Genomic DNA, 21146 nt, shown 5'->3' with positions numbered 1-21146 from the left:
GAGGTGTGAATGGGGTCCTAATCTTGTTATGTTAGGATTCAAAAAATGCAAGCTAACAATAGGGGAGATTTACCAAAACTGGAACGTGCAAAATCTGGTGCAGTTCTGCATAGAAACCAATTAGCTTCCAGGTTTTATTGTCAAAGCTTAATTGAACAAGTGGAAGTTAGAAGCTGATTGGCTACTGCACAGCTACACCAGATTCTGAGAGCTCCAATTCTAGTGAATCTCCCCGACTGTTTACTCCAAGACTGGGAAACCTGCATCGCATTGAATCGCATACTGGTTCACGCTGACATCTGCCAACCGCTGGTGGTGTCAATGTAAAGGTGATGACACCCCCAGATCGGTTCGCAGATCGCAATGTAAACTGTCAAATGGTGCAGGAATCGGATCGCGTATGTGTGAACACCCGATCCGATTCCAGTGGGGACCAGAAAAAGGGTCCTGCACCATTTTGGTACAAATGCGACGCTATTTCAGCCATATAGTTTGTATGCCTGAATTCGCATTGCACAGACATTAGTGCGGTATGAATCACTTGCGATGTCTGTGATCGCACAAGTGTGAACCCAGCCTAAGGCATATAGTAGAATCAGTGAAAAATACGCCAGAAGTAGGACATATAAAAAAAAACTATTAGAAGGTCTGATTATTTTTTTGCCACTTGTAAGGCAAAAGGCATAATGAGCTAGTATGCACCGTATACTAGCTCATTACGAAAAAACTTACCTTAGAACGAGGCGTCGGTATATCTGCCGGTCTACGTAGAGCAGGGGTGGGCAATTATTTTTTCGATGGGGCCACATGAGAAACTAAAAATATTTTGGAGGGCCGGGCCAAAAGGCTAAACTCAATACTGCATAAAATCAATTGTATTTCTTTATAAAAAGCAGTAAATATCATTGTTGGACAACTGGTACGAGTACTTGTTATAGACATGGCACAGGAGGGGGACATGGCACAGGAGGGGGACAGAGGCTGGGGACATGGCACAGGAGGGGGACAGAGGCTGGGGACATGACACAGGAGGGGGACAGAGGCTGGGGACATGACACAGGAGGGGGACAGAGGCTGGGGACATGACACAGGAGGGGGACAGAGGCTGGGGACATGACACAGGAGGGGGACAGAGGCTGGGGACATGACACAGGAGGGGGACAGAGGCTGGGGACATGACACAGGAGGGGGACAGAGGCTGGGGACATGACACAGGAGGGGGGCAGAGGCTGGGGACATGACACAGGAGGGGGGCAGAGGCTGGGGACATGGCACAAGAGGGGGACAGAGGCTGGGGACATGGCACAGGAGGGGGACAGAGGCTGGGGACAGAGGCTGGGGACATGGCACAGGAGGGGGACAGAGGCTGGGGACATGACACAGGAGGGGGACAGAGGCTGGGGACATGACACAGGAGGGGGACAGAGGCTGGGGACATGACACAGGAGGGGGACAGAGGCTGGGGACATGACACAGGAGGGGGACAGAGGCTGGGGACATGACACAGGAGGGGGACAGAGGCTGGGGACATGACACAGGAGGGGGACAGAGGCGGGGGACATGACACAGGAGGGGGACAGAGGCTGGGGACATGACACAGGAGGGGGACAGACGCTGGGGACATGACACAGGAGGGGGACAGACGCTGGGGACATGACACAGGAGGGGGACAGAGGCTGGGGACATGACACAGGAGGGGGACAGAGGCTGGGGACATGACACAGGAGGGGGACAGAGGCTGGGGACATGACACAGGAGGGGGACAGAGGCTGGGGACATGACACAGGAGGGGGACAGAGGCTGGGGACATGACACAGGAGGGGGACAGAGGCTGGGGACATGACACAGGAGGGGGACAGAGGCTGGGGACATGACACAGGAGGGGGACAGACGCTGGGGACATGACACAGGAGGGGGACAGACGCTGGGGACATGACACAGGAGGGGGACAGACGCTGGGGACATGACACAGGAGGGTTCAAGCAGGACTCTTTATTTTCAAGTACACAGCACACTTTTATACAGAATTTTGGAACATCCCACTCCCAACAACCGCTTTCCTATTGGTCAATTGTAAAGTATATCCAGTCTTCACTCAAGTCCTCCTTGACCATGCAAATGAGGACTTGAAATTGTCAACAGGGATTGGTCCAATAGCTTGGATAGAAAGACTTGTGTATTGAGACAGAAGCCCCAGGGGGTAATCAATGTACACAATAACCCGGTCTACTTAATTACTACCTCTGAGAGGTTACATTGCTTTAGACAATAGAATGCTAATTCAATACAGCTGACAGGAGGCTTCTGACCTTTAGAACAATAAACACATACATCTTCACACATACATTCTAGATTCAATTAACCTTCAATCCATAGTTTTTAGCCAGACGGAGTGTCTCCGACACCCGCTCTTAGCCTGCAGAGCACAATAAAAGGTATTTCTCTAGCTGGTTCCACTTAGCATTTCAATAGCCGGTGTCCTTGCATTGAATGTCCCTCTCCTGTGTAACAGATGTCAAGTAGAAACACTTTAATATCTTAAGATCCATGACAGGGACAGACGCTGGGGACATGACACAGGAGGGGGACAGAGGCTGGGGACATGACACAGGAGGGGGACAGACGCTGGGGACATGACACAGGAGGGGGACAGAGGCTGGGGACAGGCAGCCACTGTTTAATCAATAACAATTGATTAAACAGTGGCTGCATGTGATGGCACAGTGGCTGCGTGTGATGGCACAGTGGTTGCGTTTGATGGGCACAGTGGCGACAATTGATGGCACAGTGGCTGCGTGTGATTGACACAGTGGCTGCGTTTGATGGGCACAGTGGCTGCATGTGATTGGCACAGTGGCTGCGTGTGATTGGCACAGTGGCTGCATTTGATTGGCACAGTGGCTGCGTTTGGGAACAGTGGCAACAATTGATTGCACAGTGGCTGCGTGTGATTGGCACAGAGGCTGCGTTTGATGGGAACAGAGGCTGCGTTTGATTGGCACAGTGGCTGCGTGTGATTGGCACAGTGGCGACAATTTATGGTGGCACAGTGGCTGCGTGTGTTGGCACAAGTGGCTGCATGTGTTGGCACAAGTGGCTGCATGTGTTGGCACAAGTGGCTGCATGTGATGGGCACAGTGACCCCTCCCGCCCCTGCCTACTGTTATCACCGCGGCGGGGAACATTACAGACAGCATTCGTTTGAACAGCTGTTTTCCCCGCTGCGCATAGACACTCCCCCTTGGACAGATCTGTCCAATCGCGAGCAAGGGGGAGTGTCTATTTGACTCCCCCTTGCTCGCGATTGGACAGATCCGTCCAAGGGGGAGTGTCTATGCGCGGCGGGGAAAACAGCTGTTCAAACGAATGCTGTCTGTAATGTTCCCTGCCGCGGTGATTAACGTGGCAGCGGCGGCGGCGGGGGGGGGGGGCCGGATTAAAAGGTCCGCCGGGCCGTATACGGCCCGCGGGCCGTAGTTTGCCCAGGTCTGACGTAGAGGGAGATGAGATTTTCCCTCGGCGTGTCTTCCGGGTATCGCGGCTCCAGCGCTGTGAGTGGCTGGAGCTGCAATGTCATCACACGCGCGGGAGACTTCTTTCCGGCAAGGTCCGGCGTCTGCCGGGCCTTAAGCCGAGAATCCCCTGTGCGCATGCTCCGCTGCAGTCAGCGGCGCATTCCGAGGGGAATATCTCCTAAATCGTAAAGTTTTTTTTAACCTTTCTATAGGATTACCTGTAGGTAAAAGTAAAAAAAAGACTATACAACCGCTTTAATTCTCCTTTTTGTGAATGCCACATGCACTGCTTTATAAATATGCCCTATGGGTGACAAGATGAAATAAAAATATTGTTCTGGAGATTGAGACCCTCTTGTTTTTCACAAGGTTGCACTGGCGCATTCCATCGCCCTGATTTCCCCCCTTTTTTTCTCCCTCCCTCTTCCCTTATTCCCCCTCCCCTTCCCTTCTTCCCCCTCCCCCCTTCCCTTCTTCCCCCTCCCCCCTCCCTTTCTTAATCGCCTCTTGTTTCGGCACCCTATGGGGTGACCCTATACCCCTGTAATTTAACTTCCTGCTACCCACAACTGCTCAATGTCCGCTTGTGTAAACACAAGCAGCATATTCATGGTCAACGCCTGATTATTTGAAGTGGGAAATGATTTATTTGGGTGTTCCTGATGTCATTCTAATTTGTTGTTGAGCGTCTTAGCTCTATACTGTGTTACCCTGTTAACTTGGATTTTCCCTATGTTTGCTGTGTTATATTATATTCTGATGGATACTTTATTTTTCTATACCAATAAAGAATTTGAAAAAAAAAGAAATACAAATAATTGCGATGAAAACCCTTGAACTGTAATGAGGTCACATATGGAAAACTAGAGCACTGAAGGTTGTCATTTGATCACCATTGGTACAGACAGTGTTAAACTGGTCTTTGCTGAGCAAAAAATAATGAACAATTTCTTCCATTTAAACAAGCGGGGTGGATTGAGGAATCACCCTGCCGGGACATTGTATTCCGACAGCGGGACTTGCTGTGAGTATACAATGGTCAGCGGGTGCAGCAGCTGATTGGTAAACACTATTCCAACATTCCCGTTTGACAGCAGTCAGTCTAATAACTGACCTCTGTCAAACATGTATCGAAATGTATCTGGACTGAATTTCAAATATCTATGGCCAGCTTAAAGCGGTGGTTCACCCTAATTTGACACTTTCTGTCAATGCAACTGCTAGGCATTGACAGTAAACAAACCATTTTTTTTTTAATCGCTCCTTACCCCCTCTTCAGCAGCCGTTCCTGGGCTGTCAATCAGAATCCCCCACGGGGAATGGGCATGTAAGTCCATTCTCCCCCGTCCTGTCAATCCATCTCCTGACACTCCCCAGGAGACGCGCTCTGCTCTAATCGCGCGACAACGGGGCGTGAGCTTGTTATGCCGCTGTTATTATGGCAACCGTGTAGTGTTGACGGCGACGCTCGCCGTCAACACTGCACATGCGCGGGATCGAGCGGTGAATGCTGGGAGGCCAGCATTCGCCGTATCCCAGAAGAAGACCCTGTCGGCTTCACAGTGCCCACAGGTAAGATGGAAACGTCCATCACCTCAGAATCTAAAATATACTTTACAGAATTACAGCGCTTAGGCCGGCTTAAGGAGTGGGACACCCTGTTAGTGCGGGAGTACAGGTAAGCCCTGTGGATTAGTGCAACAAAAAAAAAAAGGATATCCCGCGGAACCTCCGCTTTAAGTATTAATATTAAGTGGTGTTTAGCAAAATTGTGTTTTATTTTTTCAAGAAAACAATTAATTTGGCATATGTTGCAAAAATCAAACCCCACTGACTCCTTCTCCACTCACCTTTACAAACATACATACCTGTACAGTAGATAATTATTACATTTCTGAGATCTCAGTAGTAAAATGTGCATTAAAATAAAATCTTTTTTTTTTTTCTCTCTGTCCCCATATCTGCTGTGATTATCTATTGCTACACTTTTAAAGTGGAACAAATTAAGGGTAAGTCAATATTGCACTATTTTATATTTTCAAGTAACTGATACCTAATGACTGGAAGTTTCAGTGTATAATGCATGCTATATATTTTGATCAAATCAAGAAACATCTTTACCATTGTAGAATAATATAGATAATATTATAGAATGTTTAACCACTTCCATATCGGGCTTATTCTGGCACTCCGGTCCTACATGTAAAAATCATACATTTTTTTGCTAGAAAATTACTCAGAATCCTGGAATTTAGCAGACACCCTAATAAAATGGCATTCGTTGCAACTTTTTATCTCACACAGTATTTGCGCAACAATTTTTTGTAAAGTTAGCCCAATTTGTTTGCATAATGTGAAAGATAATATTACGGCGAGTAAATAGATATCCAACATGTCACACTTTAAAATTGGGCAAACTCATGGAATGGCGCCAAACTTCGGTACTTAAAAATCTCCATAGGTGACGCTTTAATTGTTTTTTTTACAGGTTACCAGTTTAGAGTTACAGAGGAAGTCTAGTGCTAGAACTGTTGCTTGCGTTCTAACGCACGCGGCGATACCTCACATGTGTGGTTTGCATGGCGTTTACATATGTGGGTGGGACTTACGTGTGCTTCTGAGCGCGAGCTACTGGAGACATTTTTTTTTTTTTACTTTATTTTTTACATTTTTACACTTTTAAAAAAAAATTTGGATCACTTTTATTCCTATTACAAGGAATGTAAACATCCCTTGTAATAGGAATCATTTGTGACAGGTCCCCTTTATGGAGAGATGCGGGGTCAACAAGACCATGCTTACCAGCCGCGATCACGGTTTTGTTTACAATCGTGGCCCAGATGTGACGTCATAACGTCGCGCCCAGGCCTCCAAGGGTCAAAGAGAACACACGATCGGAAAATCCGGCATCACACATTTGTTGTCGGAAATTTGAAAGCATGCTATAAAACATGTCTGATGGAGCGTAAAAACTTTCGCATTTTCCGACAAAACACGTCCATCACACATTTGTTGTCGGAAAATCTGATCGTGTGTACGAGGCTTTAGACTTGAGAGGTTCCTCCATCCACACTATACAGCACGGATGGATGAAGCTCCCACTGCACCTATTTTGGATGCGGCCACAGATTGGCAAAAATACATTTATCTAGCTTCTTTGATCTTTCACTTGAAGGATTCAGGCTGGAGGATGACAACAGGGCCGCTCACAAATTGAATTTTGTCTGGCTCTTCAGGAACCGGCTGATGTTTGTATAGTGTAAGGCCACTTTAGTGAGGCCCTGCCATGGAAGGCAAAGAACCTCAATGATGCGTTCTTCTTCTCTACTCCCTGGGCCAGCAGTCACACTCCTCATCCTTTTTGTGCCTCCTTTGTTTAGATATATTTTGTCTTTATCAATCTTTTTTCTCTGCCCTTTGGCTCATTCCCACTAGCAACAACCGCTCCTCTGAAAAGCGATCAACACTTGGAACGCTTTTCAGAGGCGTTTGACAGGTGATGAGGAGTAGTGTTTTAATCCCATAACTGCGACCACCACTATACTGCAACTTTGTGCATTGCTCACAGGTTTGTGGCAGTGTCCATGTGCATGAGGCTCAAAACCTCAAACAATGGCCCAGATTCTCGTCCAGCGGCGTAATTTTGTGCGGGCGTAACGTATCCGCTTTACGTTACGCCTCCGCAAATTAGACGGGCAAGTGCTGTATTCTCAAAGCACTTGCTCCGTAAGTTGTGGCGGCGCAGCGTAAATCGGCTGGCGTAAGCCCGCCTAATTCAAATTTGGATCAGGGTGGCGTGTTTTATGTAAAACTACTGTGACCCGACGTGATTGACGTTTTTTGCAGAACGGCACATGCGCCGTCCGTGGAATTTCCCAGTGTGCATTGCTCCAAAGTACGCCGCAAGGACGTCATTGGTTTTGACGTGAACGTAAATGACGTCCAGCCCCATTCACGGACGACTTACACAAACTACGTAAAAATTTCAAATTTCGGCGCGGGAACGACGGCCATACTTAACATTGCCTGCGCCTCATTTAGCAGGGGCAACTTTACGCTGGGAAAAGCCTAACGTAAATGTCGTATCTGTACTGCGTCGGCCGCGCGTACGTTCGGGAATTTGCATATCTAGCTAATTTGCATACTCGACGTGGAATTCGACAGAAGCGCCACCTAGCGGTCAAAAAAAAAATGTAGTTAACCACTTTAGCCCCGGGCCTGTTTTTCAGAGTCGGTGTTTACGAGACAAAACCATTTTTTTTTGCTAGAAAATTACTTAAAACCCCCAAACATTATATATTTTTTTTTCTAACACCCTAGAGAATAAAATGGAAGTCATTGCAATACTTTTTGTCACACCGTATTTGCGCAGCGGTCTTACAAGCGCACTTTTTTTGGAAAAAATTCACTTTTTTAAATGAAAAAATAAGACAACAATAAATTTGGCCCAATTTTTTTATATATTGTGAAAGATAATGTTACGCCGAGTAAAATGATACCCAACATGTCACGCTTAAAAATTGCGCCCGCTCGTGGCATGGCGTCAAACTTTTACCCTTAAAAATCTTGATAGGCGACGTTTAAAAAATTCTACAAGTTGCATTTTTTGAGTTACAGAGTAGGCCTAAGGCTAAAATTAATGCTCTCGCTCTAACGATCGCGGCGATACCTCACTTGTGTGGTTTGAATACCGTTTTCATATGTCGGCGCTACTCGCGTATACGTTCGCTTCTACGTGCGAGCTCGTCGGGACGGGGTGCTTTAAAAAATTTTTTTTTTGCTTTTCGCATTTATTTTTATTTATTTTAGAATTTTTAACACTGAAAAAAAAAAAAAAAAAAATTATCACTTTTATTCCTATTACAAGGAATGTAAACATCCCTTGTAATAGAAAAAAGCATGACAGGTCCTCTTAAATATGAGATCTGGGGTCAAAAAGACCTCAGATCTCATATTTGGGCTTAAATGCAAAAAAAAAAAAAAAAAAATTTGGAAATGTCATTTTTTCAAATGACAAAAAAAAAAAATGTTTCTTTAAGACGCTGGGCGGGACTGACGTTTTGACGTCACTTCCGCCCAGCGGAGCTATGGGGACGGGCGAAGGAGATTTTTCCTTCAGTCTCGTCCCCGCTCACCAGCCGGATGGTCGCGATCTCCTCCGCCGCTACCGACGGCTACGGTAAGCGGCGGAGGGCGCGGTAGAGCGGCGGGAGGGGGGGGGGCCCCTCTCCCGCCACCGATAACGGCGATCTCGCGGTGAATCCGCCGCGAAGACCGCCATTATGGTTAACACGGCCGCCCACAGAAGAGATGAATATCTCGATTGTGGCAGCAGCTGCTGCCGTTACCGAGATATTCATCTCTAAAGTGAGGACGTATAACGACGGTGGGCGGTCGGCAAGTAGTTAAGATCGGACGGCGTAAGAGACTTACGCCTGTCGGATCTAATGGATATCTATGCGTAACTGATTCTAAGAATCAGGCGCATAGATACGACGGTTTGGATTAAGACTTACGACGGCGTACATGGCGCTGCGCCGTCGTAAGTCCTTTCTGAATCTGTGTTTAAAAGGAGAAGTTGGATAATCATTGCTTGGGGTTGTAAAGGTAACATTTTTTTCCCCTAAATATCTTCCTTTACCTTAGTGCAGTCCTCCTTCACTTACCTCATCCTTCCATTTTGCTTTTAAATGTCCTTCTTTCTTCTGAGAAATCCTCACTTCCTGTTCTTCTGTCTGTAACTCCACACAGTAATGCAAGGCTTTCTCCCTGGTGTGGAGAAAGCCTCTTGAGGGGGCGAGCAGGAGGGTCAGGACGCTTTCTACTTTGCAGATAGAGAAAGGAGCTGTGTGTAAGTGGGCGTCCTGACACTCCTGCTCGCCCCCTCCCACCTCAAGAGGCTTTCTCCACACCAGGGAGAAAGTGTCGCATTATGGTGTGTAGTTACAGACAGAAGAACAGGAAGTGAGAATTTCTCAGAAGAAAGAAGGACATTTAAAAGCAAAATGGAAGGATGAGGAAAGTGAAGGAGGACTGCACTAAGGTAAAGGAAGCTATTTAGGGATTTTTTTTTTTTTTTTTACGTTTACAACCCCTTTAAAGTATATGCAAACCTAAACAATCAATTTCTCTGGTCATTTTTTTAGTTTGTTAAATGTAACATTGAAAGAGTTTTGGAATTTTCTCAGTTGTATTTGTGTTTGCAATACAGAAGTATCATCTTTATTTTATCTTCTCCAGTTGATGAAATGAATGATAATCTATTCTTGACGTGTCCTTATACACCCTGTGAATGGAAATATGAAGGCACACCTCCGGTCGCTATAGACTCTAATGATCCTTGCTCGTTGAGTTTAGGTTCTGTGTGGAATGATCCTCGTGGAACCTACTCATGCCAGGAAACTGATAACGTGGATTCCAAAAAAGTGAAATTTATTGATGTGTACGTGAGAAGTAAGTATGTACTATGCTACTGTTTTAGCTGAATAAAAGCCCAGTGCAATAGTCATTTGTCTATATGATATATGTACATACACACACATATTTACGTTGGAGGTTTCATGGGACTCTTTGCTGGGTGTTCAAGTGGCCGATCTCCAAATACCCGTGGCTGACACGGGGGGAAAAAAAAGAAGTGAGTGACTAGTTTCGCCCTATTTGGAAGTATTGGTTAAAACAATTCTACATTTTAGTAACATCAAAAACATTTTTGAATAGATGCTGTAATATAACACTTTTAAAAATCCATGTTTTGATTTTTTTTAAACTTGCCTCTAATAAATCTTCAGTCTTGTAAAGTACAGGTCACGTGATCGCTGTGGATTCCTGAGCGATTCGGGGCCCTGATGGTGGGCATGTATAGAGTGAGACATGGCAGCTCCACAAAGAGGAGAGGAGGAGCGGCTGGCTGAGGAGGCCACTGTCAGTCAAGGCAGGAGGGATGGGCGGGGGTCATGGTTTTACACTGACCGCTAAAGGTACAGGCATACTGTGTGATTGCACAGCATGCCTGTATCTAACTGCGGGATGTAAACTGATAACATTACCATGGATTGGCCACCATGCTTAGCGTGGTCAGTTTACTATCAGAAAGCGGAGAACTGGCAGGGACAACCAGGTAATAGAGAAGAATGACAGGCACAAAAACATTAGGACTGCTTAACATTGCTGCAATCCAATTCTGATCTAATTTTCAGTGTGATTTTGTAGGGCAACTTTGGTGTGGTTTGTATATTCTTTGGGGCCATAAGCGTGCTGGAATTGCACCGGAGTAGTACAGGAAACTTTTCCTAAATTGCACTGTGCTGAGTTGCACTGATGTGAATAGGCGCCATTGAAAACAATGTGACTTCCATTGTCATGTGATTCTGTGCAACTTAAGCCACATCTGATATCGCACCAGTGTGAACAGAGCCTTAAAGTGGATGTAAAGCCGCTCTCATCCTTTCTAAGCTACTGCCATAGTGCTGATCTATAAGGATATAGATGCCTCCTGCATGTATCCTTACCTGTTAAATGTCTCCCCTCTGTCTGTTATAAGAACTGAAAAACTGCAGATTCTGTGGGTGGATCTGTTGTCTGGAGCTCGGTGGGTGGAGTCGTGATGTCACTAACTGACTTCGGCTATGTTCACTAACATCCAGTCAAAATCCAGAAAAGTAACAACATGACTTCAGAAAAGGAGTGGGGGTGGGAATTGAAAAATAAGGGAAAATTTATTATCATACTTACCGTAATTTTCCTTTCCTGATGGACTCCATGGCAGCCTACATGTGGGTTAATCCCGCCTCCTCTCCAATGTGATAGGACCCCATACCCATAAAAGTTAACTCACCAATAGCCTCAGTGTTCCGTAACTATCCCGACTCCATAATTTCAGGGTGGGAACTCCGTCTGCCATGGAGTCCATCAGGAAAGGAAAATTACGGTAAGTATGATAATACATTTTCCCTTTTCCTGACTGACTCCATGGCAGCCTACGTGTGGGAAATAACTAGCCAGACCACACGGGTGGGTATGCTGAACAAAAAATATATTTTAATTTGTCCCGTCAACTGACAAAACTGATAAACCAAAATTCACAGAAGACAGTGCTGCAGGTTCAACACAATAATGGGACATAAAGGTATTTATAGAAGACCAAGAGGCCGCTCTGCAAATGACGTCTGGGGCCACATGACGGGCTGCTGCCCAGGAAGCTGCCATCCCTCTGGTGGAGTGAGCTGTTATCGCTTGCGGAGGAGCCAAGCCCTTTGCACAATAAGCCTGCTGTATCGTCTGGACGATCCAGGTTGCGATTGTTCTCGAAGAAGCCTTTTTCCCTTTATTCTTGCCTGAGTGTAGGACAAACAAATGATCGGAGCGTCTAAAGGTAGATGTAATTTGAAGGTATTCAGTGAGTATCTTGCCCATGTCCAGAGGGTGAGTCTCGTCAGAATCTGGGGATTTAAAAGTAGGGAGGACTACTTCCGGACTTTCATGGAAAACCGACGAGACCCTCGGTTTGGAGCCCAGCATAGGTATCAGAACCACTCGATCTGGAAAAAACGTGAGAAACGGTTCTTTGTAACCAAGAAAACCGATCTCAGACACTCTCTTGGCCGAGGTGATAGCGACCAAAAAGGCGACTTTGGCTGAAAAGTCCTTTAACGAGGACGGGGAGGGCCCCGACATACTGAGTCCGTTTAAGAAATCGAGTACTAACGGAAGATCCCATTTTGGGAATCTTGTCTTCCTTAGAGGTCTCAGCCTTGAAGCTCCTCGAAAAAATTGTTTGACTAGCTGTTATGACCCTGAAAATGATAAGACTCTACTTAATGTTTAGACCGCAGGTGTAGAGGCTTATCAGAAATCAACCACCACTTCACTCTCACAGAACAATAAGAGTTTGGGGTATTATCATCATATCCTCTAATGAAGGTAACACATAAAAGTAGTAGCTTAATTCCTCTTAAGCTTAATTGATTGACACAACCCAGATACTATAATCGTAAATCTAATTTAGGTATTTGCATCAAATAAAGGTAGTAGAAATTACTGGTATTGTAGTATCTCACCACACACATATGAATAGTATGAAGTACTCTGCTGTATCTGGTGCTAGTATATAGTAATAAGTATAGAGTCTAGGATATAGTTCAGGCATATACTAGCAATCACTATTAGCAACAAGCTGGTATTACATATACTTGCGGTTTAGGAGGTGGTCTGTACCAGGAAAGTCCGCACAGGTGTTGATGGTACCTTATACAGCAGTAATGTGGTTTAGATATACTTGCGGTTTAGGAGGTGGTTTGTACCAGGAAAGTCCGCACAGGTGGTGGTGGTATCTAGCCTGTAGTGAGCAATGGTGGTGAATCTCCAGCAGAAGCTAGTGATGTCTTGGGTCTCTGAACAGGTGCGCTGTGAAGACAGGTGCTACAGGGACTCTGTAGCTCGTTCTGGGTTCCCAGGTGGCGGCAGGGTCCAACAGGAATATCCGAACACCCTGCCGCCATTCCCGGGAGTTTAAATAGCCCGGGCAGTGGCTGAGCTGAGCGCCGCACGTTGGAACGCACTTCCGCGTTCCAACGTGGAGCGCAGACGTCCGCGCACCGGAAGTGACGCGGACGTGTATCTGAATGGAGCGCAACTGTCATAAGTGACAAGTCTGCGCTCCATGTGGAAGGAGTAACGCTGACGGCGTTACATACCCCCCTCCTCAAGGGGGCACCTCCGGAGCGCCCAGTGAGACATGGTTTATCAGGATATTTATGATGAAACTGCTTAATGAGCCGAGGAGCATGAATATTTGAAGAACATTCCCAGGAATCATCTGTGGGAGAATAGCCTTTCCAACGAATCAAATATTGAATAGAGGATCCTCTTTTCCTAGAATCAAGAATCTTCTCTACCTGATATTCAGTTTCACCAAAAACTTGAATTGGAGGAGGAGGTTGTGGATCTCTATTTGGAAAGGGGTTAGATTTATAAGGCTTGATTAGTGAAACATGAAAAGATGGATGAATCTTCCAATCTGGAGGTAGAAGTAATCTAACAGCATTTTTATTTATTACATGAGAAATTGAGAAAGGTCCTGTATATTGACGACCAAGTTTCTTTGAAGGAATATTAAGTCGTAAATTCCGAGTGGATAACCATACCAAATCTCCAATCTTGTATGGAGGTGATATTGTTCTATGAGAGTCGTAATATTTCTTTTGTCTAATTTGAGCAGTCTTTAGATTAGAACGAAGAGTGTTTAGAGTGTTTTTTATGGTTGATAAGAAATTCTCAACAGCCGGAACATTACTTGGAGAAAAAGTAGAAGGTAAACTATTAGGATGAAACCCATAATTTGCATAAAAGGGTGAAAACTGAGAAGATGAATTGGAAGCATTGTTATATGCAAACTCTGCATGTGGAAGTAAGTCAACCCAGTCATCTTGAAGATGGGTGCAATAACAGCGCAAATATTGCTCAAGAGTTTGGTTAACACGTTCCGTTTGCCCATTTGTTTGGGGATGATAAGCAGTAGATCTACGATGATCTATTTGTAAGGTTTGGCAAAGGGCTCTCCAAAACTTGGAAATAAACTGTGACCCACGATCCGAAATGATTTGGGATGGAAGGCCATGCAATTTAAGAATATTAGATACAAAAGCCCTTGCTGTTTCTTGAGAAGTAGGTAACTTTTTCAAAGGTACAAAATGGGCCATCTTGGTTAATATGTCAACAGTGACCATGATGGTGTTAAATCCATTTGATCTAGGAAGGTCTACTATGAAATCCATGGATATAACATCCCAAGGTCTGTCAGGTATTGGGATGGAGGTTAATAACCCATAGGGTGGTTTCCTCGAATGTTTGTTGATTGCACAAGTGTGGCAAGAACTCACATAGTCATGAACAGTCTTTGTCATATGGGGCCACCAATAACTTCTCTTCAGTAAAAGAATGGTTTTACTAATACCAGGATGACCTGCAAGTGGGGCATCGTGGAGTTGTTTTAATAGTGTGAGTTGTAAACTTGGTGGAACGTAGATCTTGTCGTTGAAAGTAAATAGTCCATTAGACTGCTGTTGTAGACCTTTAGGGAGTTGAGATTTATCTTTAGAAAGAGTTTGAATGAGCAATTTATCGAATGTCAAAGTTGTTCCAATAATTCGGTTGGAAGGAATAATGGAAAGTGGTGGAATGTCCATGGATTGATCTTCATTCATACGAGATAGAGAATCTGCTTTGATATTTTGAGTACCAGGGAGGTATGAGATGACAAAATCAAAACGATCAAAAAATAAACTCCATCTGACTTGACGGGCAGAAAGAGTTTTACAAGTTTTGAGATGCTGTAAATTACGATGGTCAGTGAGGATAGTGATAGGGTGTGTAGAACCCTCCAGAAGGTGTCTCCAGTTTGCGAGAGCGTCCTTTATTGCTAACAGTTCCTTTTCTCCAATCGGATAGTTCTTTTCAGCTGGTGATAAAGTTCTGGAATAAAAGGCAACAGGATGTAGTGGGTGTGATAATGTGGGTCGTTGGGAAAGTACAGCACCCAAGGCAAAATGTGAAGCATCAACTTCCAACGTAAAATGAAACATTGGATTGGGAAGTTGGAGAATGGGAGCTGAAGAGTAACTAAGCTTAAGTGTTTCAAATGATTTCTGTGCTTCCTTGGACCAAATGAAAGGTATCTTAGAACTGGTTAGACTAGTAAGTGGTCTCACAATTGATGAGAAATTTTTAATGAATTTTCTATAATAATTAGAAAATCCAAGGAATCTCTGAAGGGCCTTTCTGGACTGGGGAGAAGGCCAAGACAAAATGCAATCCACTTTAGTATGGTCCATCTGAACTCCATCTGGAGTGATTTGATAACCAAGAAAGGAGATAGTAGTCTGACTGAAGACGCACTTCTCAAGTTTTGCATATAGAGAGTGAATTCTGAGTCTCTCCAGAATCCAACGCACATGTTTGTGATGTTCCTCGAGAGTATCAGAATAAATTAATATGTCATCTAAGTAGATAACAACACAAATGTCAAGCAGATCATGAAAAATATCGTTAATAAACCACTGAAAAGTTGCTGGGGCATTACATAAGCCGAAAGGCATTACACAGTACTCGAAAAGCCCGTATCGAGTTTTAAAAGCAGTTTTCCACTCATCTCCAGAGCGAATCCTTATAAGATTATAAGCACCTCTGAGGTCCAGCTTTGTGTAGATCTTAGCTGTCTGTAACCTTTCAATAAGCTCTGGAATGAGTGGTAATGGATATCTATTCTTTACTGTGATGTTATTGAGGGATCGATAATCTATTATCGGTCGAAGTGATCCATCCTTATTTTTTACAAAAAATAGAGCTGCACTGGCAGAAGAAGTGGAGGGCCTTATAAATCCTTTTTTAAGGTTCTCATCCAAGTAAACTTTTAGGTGTATAAGCTCTGGTTGTGAAAGGGGGTAGATCCGAGCGGTAGGGATAGGACTGTCAGGAATTAAGTCAATAGGACAATCGTAAATCCTATGTGGAGGGAGTTTCTCCGCGTTAGTCTTACTGAACACATCAGCAAAATCTTGTAAGTAATCTGGTAAATTAGTAGGATGAATCTCTGAGAAGGAGATGATACATGGAGGATGACAAAATTCTGTACAGTAAGTAGACTGTAAAGAAAGAGATCTTGTGGGCCAAAGAATAGAAGGCTGATGAAGATGCAACCATGGTAAACCTAAAACTATAGGGAAAACTGGAGATGAAATAATATCAAAATTGAGAGTCTCTGTGTGGCCATTGGCACAAGAAACTATTAAAGGAACTGTCTGAGATGTAACTGGACCGAAAGAAGAGTTAGATCCATCAATAAATGTGAGTGACACTGGAATCTGCTTTAACACACTGGGAATTTTATTTGCTTTTACAACATTTGAGTCAATGAAGTTGCCACATGCCCCGCTGTCGACCATTGCTTCAATGGAAATCTTTCCTTGATCCCACTGTAGGGTGAGAGGAACAAAAATATAATGATTAGATATGGTTCCGGGTGAATTTAATTTATTAATGTGGGAGAAATTACCTTCTGAATTCTTCTTGAGAAGAGGGCAGGTGGAAACGATGTGGTCAGGAGCAGAACAATATAGGCAAAGATTGTTAGCTCTGCGACGCTGTTTCTCTGCAGAGGTTAAAGGTCCTTTAATAACACTAAGATCCATTGGAGAATCTTTGGGAGGTGATCTAGATCTCCTGAAGGGAGTGACAGAATAGGTAGTGGCACGTTCGGTCTTTCTTTCGCGAAGGCGACGATCAATAGTGACTGAGAGGTGCATAAGATCTTCCAAAGTAGTGGGTAGGTCAACACGAGCTAACTCATCCTTCATAGCTTCAGATAAACCCAAACGGAACTGGTTTCTGAGAGAAATATCAGACCATTGAGTTTCTCTGCACCAACATTTGAATTCTGAAATAAAATCTTCAACAGGACGCCTTCCCTGTCTAAGACTCCTGATTGAATTCTCAGCTGTTAACTGTTTGTTGGGATCTTCGTATAACAAAGACATCTCATCAAGAAATGTGTCAAAATCTCCTAAGAGATCTCCGTGTTCTTCTACATAGGTGTCAGCCCATACCCTGGGCTCACCTCTAAGAAAAGAAATTAATGTAAGGATCTTTATCCTATCAGAATGATAAGTACGTGGCTGTAGTTCAAACATCAGTCGACATGAACTAATAAATTGTCTGTAATTTTTTCTATCTCCAAAAAATGGTTCCGGTGAACAGGCCTTTGGTTCAGGTCTTTGCCTGGCTTGTGCCAAATTTTGATCTCTTAAAGCATCATTCTGCATACGTAACTCATTCATGTTGTTAGTAAGATTATCAACTCTTTGAGAGAGTGCAACTAAATGATTTGCAAGGTCAGCTGGATCCATTTAAAAGATATATGTAATTATATCCTTTATCTTTTTGGGTTCGGATATTATGTTATGACCCTGAAAATGATAAGACTCTACTTAATGTTTAGACCGCAGGTGTAGAGGCTTATCAGAAATCAACCACCACTTCACTCTCACAGAACAATAAGAGTTTGGGGTATTATCATCATATCCTCTAATGAAGGTAACACATAAAAGTAGTAGCTTAATTCCTCTTAAGCTTAATTGATAGACACAACCCAGATACTATAATCGTAAATCTAATTTAGGTATTTGCATCAAATAAAGGTAGTAGAAATTACTGGTATTGTAGTATCTCACCACACACATATGAATAGTATGAAGTACTCTGCTGTATCTGGTGCTAGTATATAGTAATAAGTATAGAGTCTAGGATATAGTTCAGGCATATACTAGCAATCACTATTAGCAACAAGCTGGTATTACATATACTTGCGGTTTAGGAGGTGGTCTGTACCAGGAAAGTCCGCACAGGTGTTGATGGTACCTTATACAGCAGTAATGTGGTTTAGATATACTTGCGGTTTAGGAGGTGGTTTGTACCAGGAAAGTCCGCACAGGTGGTGGTGGTATCTAGCCTGTAGTGAGCAATGGTGGTGAATCTCCAGCAGAAGCTAGTGATGTCTTGGGTCTCTGAACAGGTGCGCTGTGAAGACAGGTGCTACAGGGACTCTGTAGCTCGTTCTGGGTTCCCAGGTGGCGGCAGGGTCCAACAGGAATATCCGAACACCCTGCCGCCATTCCCGGGAGTTTAAATAGCCCGGGCAGTGGCTGAGCTGAGCGCCGCACGTTGGAACGCACTTCCGCGTTCCAACGTGGAGCGCAGACGTCCGCGCACCGGAAGTGACGCGGACGTGTATCTGAATGGAGCGCAACTGTCATAAGTGACAAGTCTGCGCTCCATGTGGAAGGAGTAACGCTGACGGCGTTACACTAGCGGGTGAGCTGTCCAAGAAATTCCAGAGAAGGCTGATAGTGCCGAAACCTGAACTCTTAGTGAGCTTACAGACAGGGGAAGATCTAACCCTGATTGAAGAAAGCCTAGGATGTCTTAAATGTCCGGGTTCCTGAAGGATTTGGACCAGGAGAGGGAACCATGGCCTGTTCGGCCAGTATGGAGCTACCATCGTAACTTCTACCTCTTCCGCTTGAAGCCTCTTCAAAAATGTCAAGATTACTGGGATCGGGGGAAAAGCATACGCCCTCTGGAATCTCCACCGATCCGTTAGGGCATCTGTCCCGATTGCCTGACTGTAATAACCCCTCGTGTAGAATTTCTCCAACTTGGCATTGAACGGGGAGGCAAAGAGATCCACTTGGGGATTGATTCCTAGAGATAAGATCCAACGGAATGATTGGTCGTGGAGAGACCATTCGTTGATGTCCACTTGAGTTCGTGACAGAAAATCCGCCTGGGAGTTCTGAATACCCGGGATAAAGACAGCCGTCAGGTTGACCAGATTCACCTGGGCCCACTTCATAATGGGTTCGACTTCCTGAAGAAGAGATGAACTCCGAGTCCCGCCTTGTCTCTTGACATATGATACTGCCGTGGTGTTGTCCATCCTCAGCATTACTGATTCTCCCTTCAGGAGTTGGGAAAAGGACTGCAGGGCACACCAAGCCGCTCGGAGCTCCAGAATGTTCGAGCCTGGATTGTGGAGGCGAGCATCCCACCTGCCTTGCGCCATGCTCGTGTCGCACAGGGCCCCCCAACCGGAGCCACTGGCATCTGTCGTCACCGTGACCCAAGAGACTGGAGCGATAGAGTGGCAATTCAGCAGATTCTTCGGTTGAAGCCACCAGAAGAGGCTGCCCCTCATAGTTGATGATATATGAATCCGTTGATTCTTGCTCCCTGACTTCCACTGCCTGAGAAAGCCGGATTGGGAGGGACGTAGTCTCCATAGTGCCCATTTCACCATTGGTGTTGTGGATACCATTGTTCCGATGATCTTCAAACAATGATGTGCTTTTAGATGGCGAGTACCTAGGGCCCGAGAAATCCTCTCCTGAATTACCGGAATCTTCTCTAATGGTAGAGAGATGGTCTTCTTTACCGTGTCGAATTGAGCCCCTAGATAGACTAGACACTGAGTTGGCTCCAGGTGGCTTTTTGCTAGGTTCAGGAGCCATCCGAACTCGGACAAGGTCGAGATAACCTGATCTCTCTGTGCCAAGAGATGAGTTCTGTCTTGGGACAAGATAAGGAGGTCGTCCAAATAATGATAAAGGCGAACCTTCTTCAGTCTGATAAGAGCTACCACTGCTAGAAGGGTTTTGGTGAAGACCCGTGGCGAGGTTGTAAGGCCGAAGGGTAGGCACACGAATTGAAGGTGTTCCTGATTGATGTGAAACCTGAGATACTTGTGTAGCTCTGCTGCTACTGGGACGTGAAAATAGGCGTATTTTAGGTCCACGGAAATCATCCAGTCGCCCGGCTGTATGGCTTGCTGGATTGTCGATAGAGTTTCCATTTTGAATTTTTTGCGTGTTATGAAATTGTTCAAATACGTCAGATCTATGACTGGGCGCCAGGTACCGTTTTTCTTCTGTACCAAGAAGAGAGGGGAGTATACCCCAAGAAACTGTTCGTCTTTTGGGACGTGTACTACTGCTCCTTGGTTCTTCAGGAGGTCTATGTAGTCTAGGAGAACCTGTCTCTGTTCCGGTGACCCTGGAAGAAGGGGGGAAATGAACTTGGGACGAGGAAGACTGGAAAAGGACCATGCGTGTCCTGAAGTCACGGTCTTGATAACCCAAAAGTCCTTGATTGAGGCCGCCCAAACGTGCCGATAGAGGAGTAGACGTGCTCCCACACGATCCGCTTGGGCGGGCGTTGTTTCAAAAAGATTTCCCCTGATCGCGTCCGCGTGACGCCTGGGTAGTTGAAGTGGGTTTACGAAAGGAGACTCTGCCCCTGCTCCAGTTCCTTCTGAAGTTCCCGCCAGGTCTGTAAGCGCGAGCTTCCCTAGCGCGGTCCGGGCTGTGTCTCCGAAATTGAGGTTTCTTTTTCCCGGTCTGACGCCTGTCCTGGGGAAGAAAACCTGACTTGCCACCAGTAGCTTTAGAGATGGCGTCATCTAGCTTGTTGCCAAACAGGGTTGACCCTTCGAAGGGGATTTTACACCAGTTTTGCTTTGACGATGGGTCAGCAACCCAGGGGCGTAGCCAGAGGGCCCGTTTTGCCGTCACAGATGATAACATAATCCTAGCTAATAGACGGATTAAGTCAACGGAAGCTTCTCCTAGAAATGCAACTGCCAGCTTCAGTTCCGCAGCGGCTGAGTTCTTGGCCAGGTCTTCCGAGACGCCTTTGAGGAAAGAGTCTACATTTTCCGTCCAGGCCTCCATAGCTTTTGATAATGCCGCTAACGCTAAAGCCGGTTTGCACGCTGTGCCTGCCAGGCCATAGATCCTTCTAAGGTCTTGGTCCATTCTCCTATCAAGACCATCTTTGAAAGAGACAGAGTCAGCAAGCGGTAGTGTGACGTGTTTAGCCAGTCTTGTTACTGCAGCATCTACCAGAGGAACATTCTCCAGATGCTTGACATCTTCTGGTTTGAAGGGATAAAGTCTTGAGGTTTTGTTAGCCATGGATGACTTTTTGTCCACCTTGCTCCATTCTTCTTCAAAGATACCCTTTAGTTCAGTCAGGAACGGGAACGTAGGGCGTTCTTTCCCCAAGCGTTTAAAGTATTTTTTCTGC

General features: G+C 45.2%; 1 protein-coding gene across 2 annotated transcripts in view; it reads left to right on the top strand.

Moving 5' to 3' along the window:
• CD3G (CD3g molecule) overlaps positions 1–21146 on the top strand; it is a 47952-nt gene that overhangs the window by 8553 nt on the left and 18253 nt on the right. The window contains exons 2-3 of one of the 2 annotated variants that reach the window (XM_040325440.1): positions 5510–5524; positions 9873–9968. In XM_040325440.1, coding sequence (XP_040181374.1) covers positions 5510–5524; positions 9873–9968 — 111 coding nt within the window. Of the gene's footprint in view, positions 1–5509; positions 5525–9755; positions 9969–21146 lie in introns of both variants that reach the window. The other variant, XM_040325439.1, reaches the window with a different exon arrangement.

The sequence above is a fragment of the Rana temporaria genome, chromosome 10 (assembly GCF_905171775.1).
Source record: "Rana temporaria chromosome 10, aRanTem1.1, whole genome shotgun sequence".
Lineage (NCBI taxonomy): Eukaryota > Metazoa > Chordata > Amphibia > Anura > Ranidae > Rana > Rana temporaria.
This window is presented reverse-complemented; position numbering and strand designations above follow the sequence as displayed.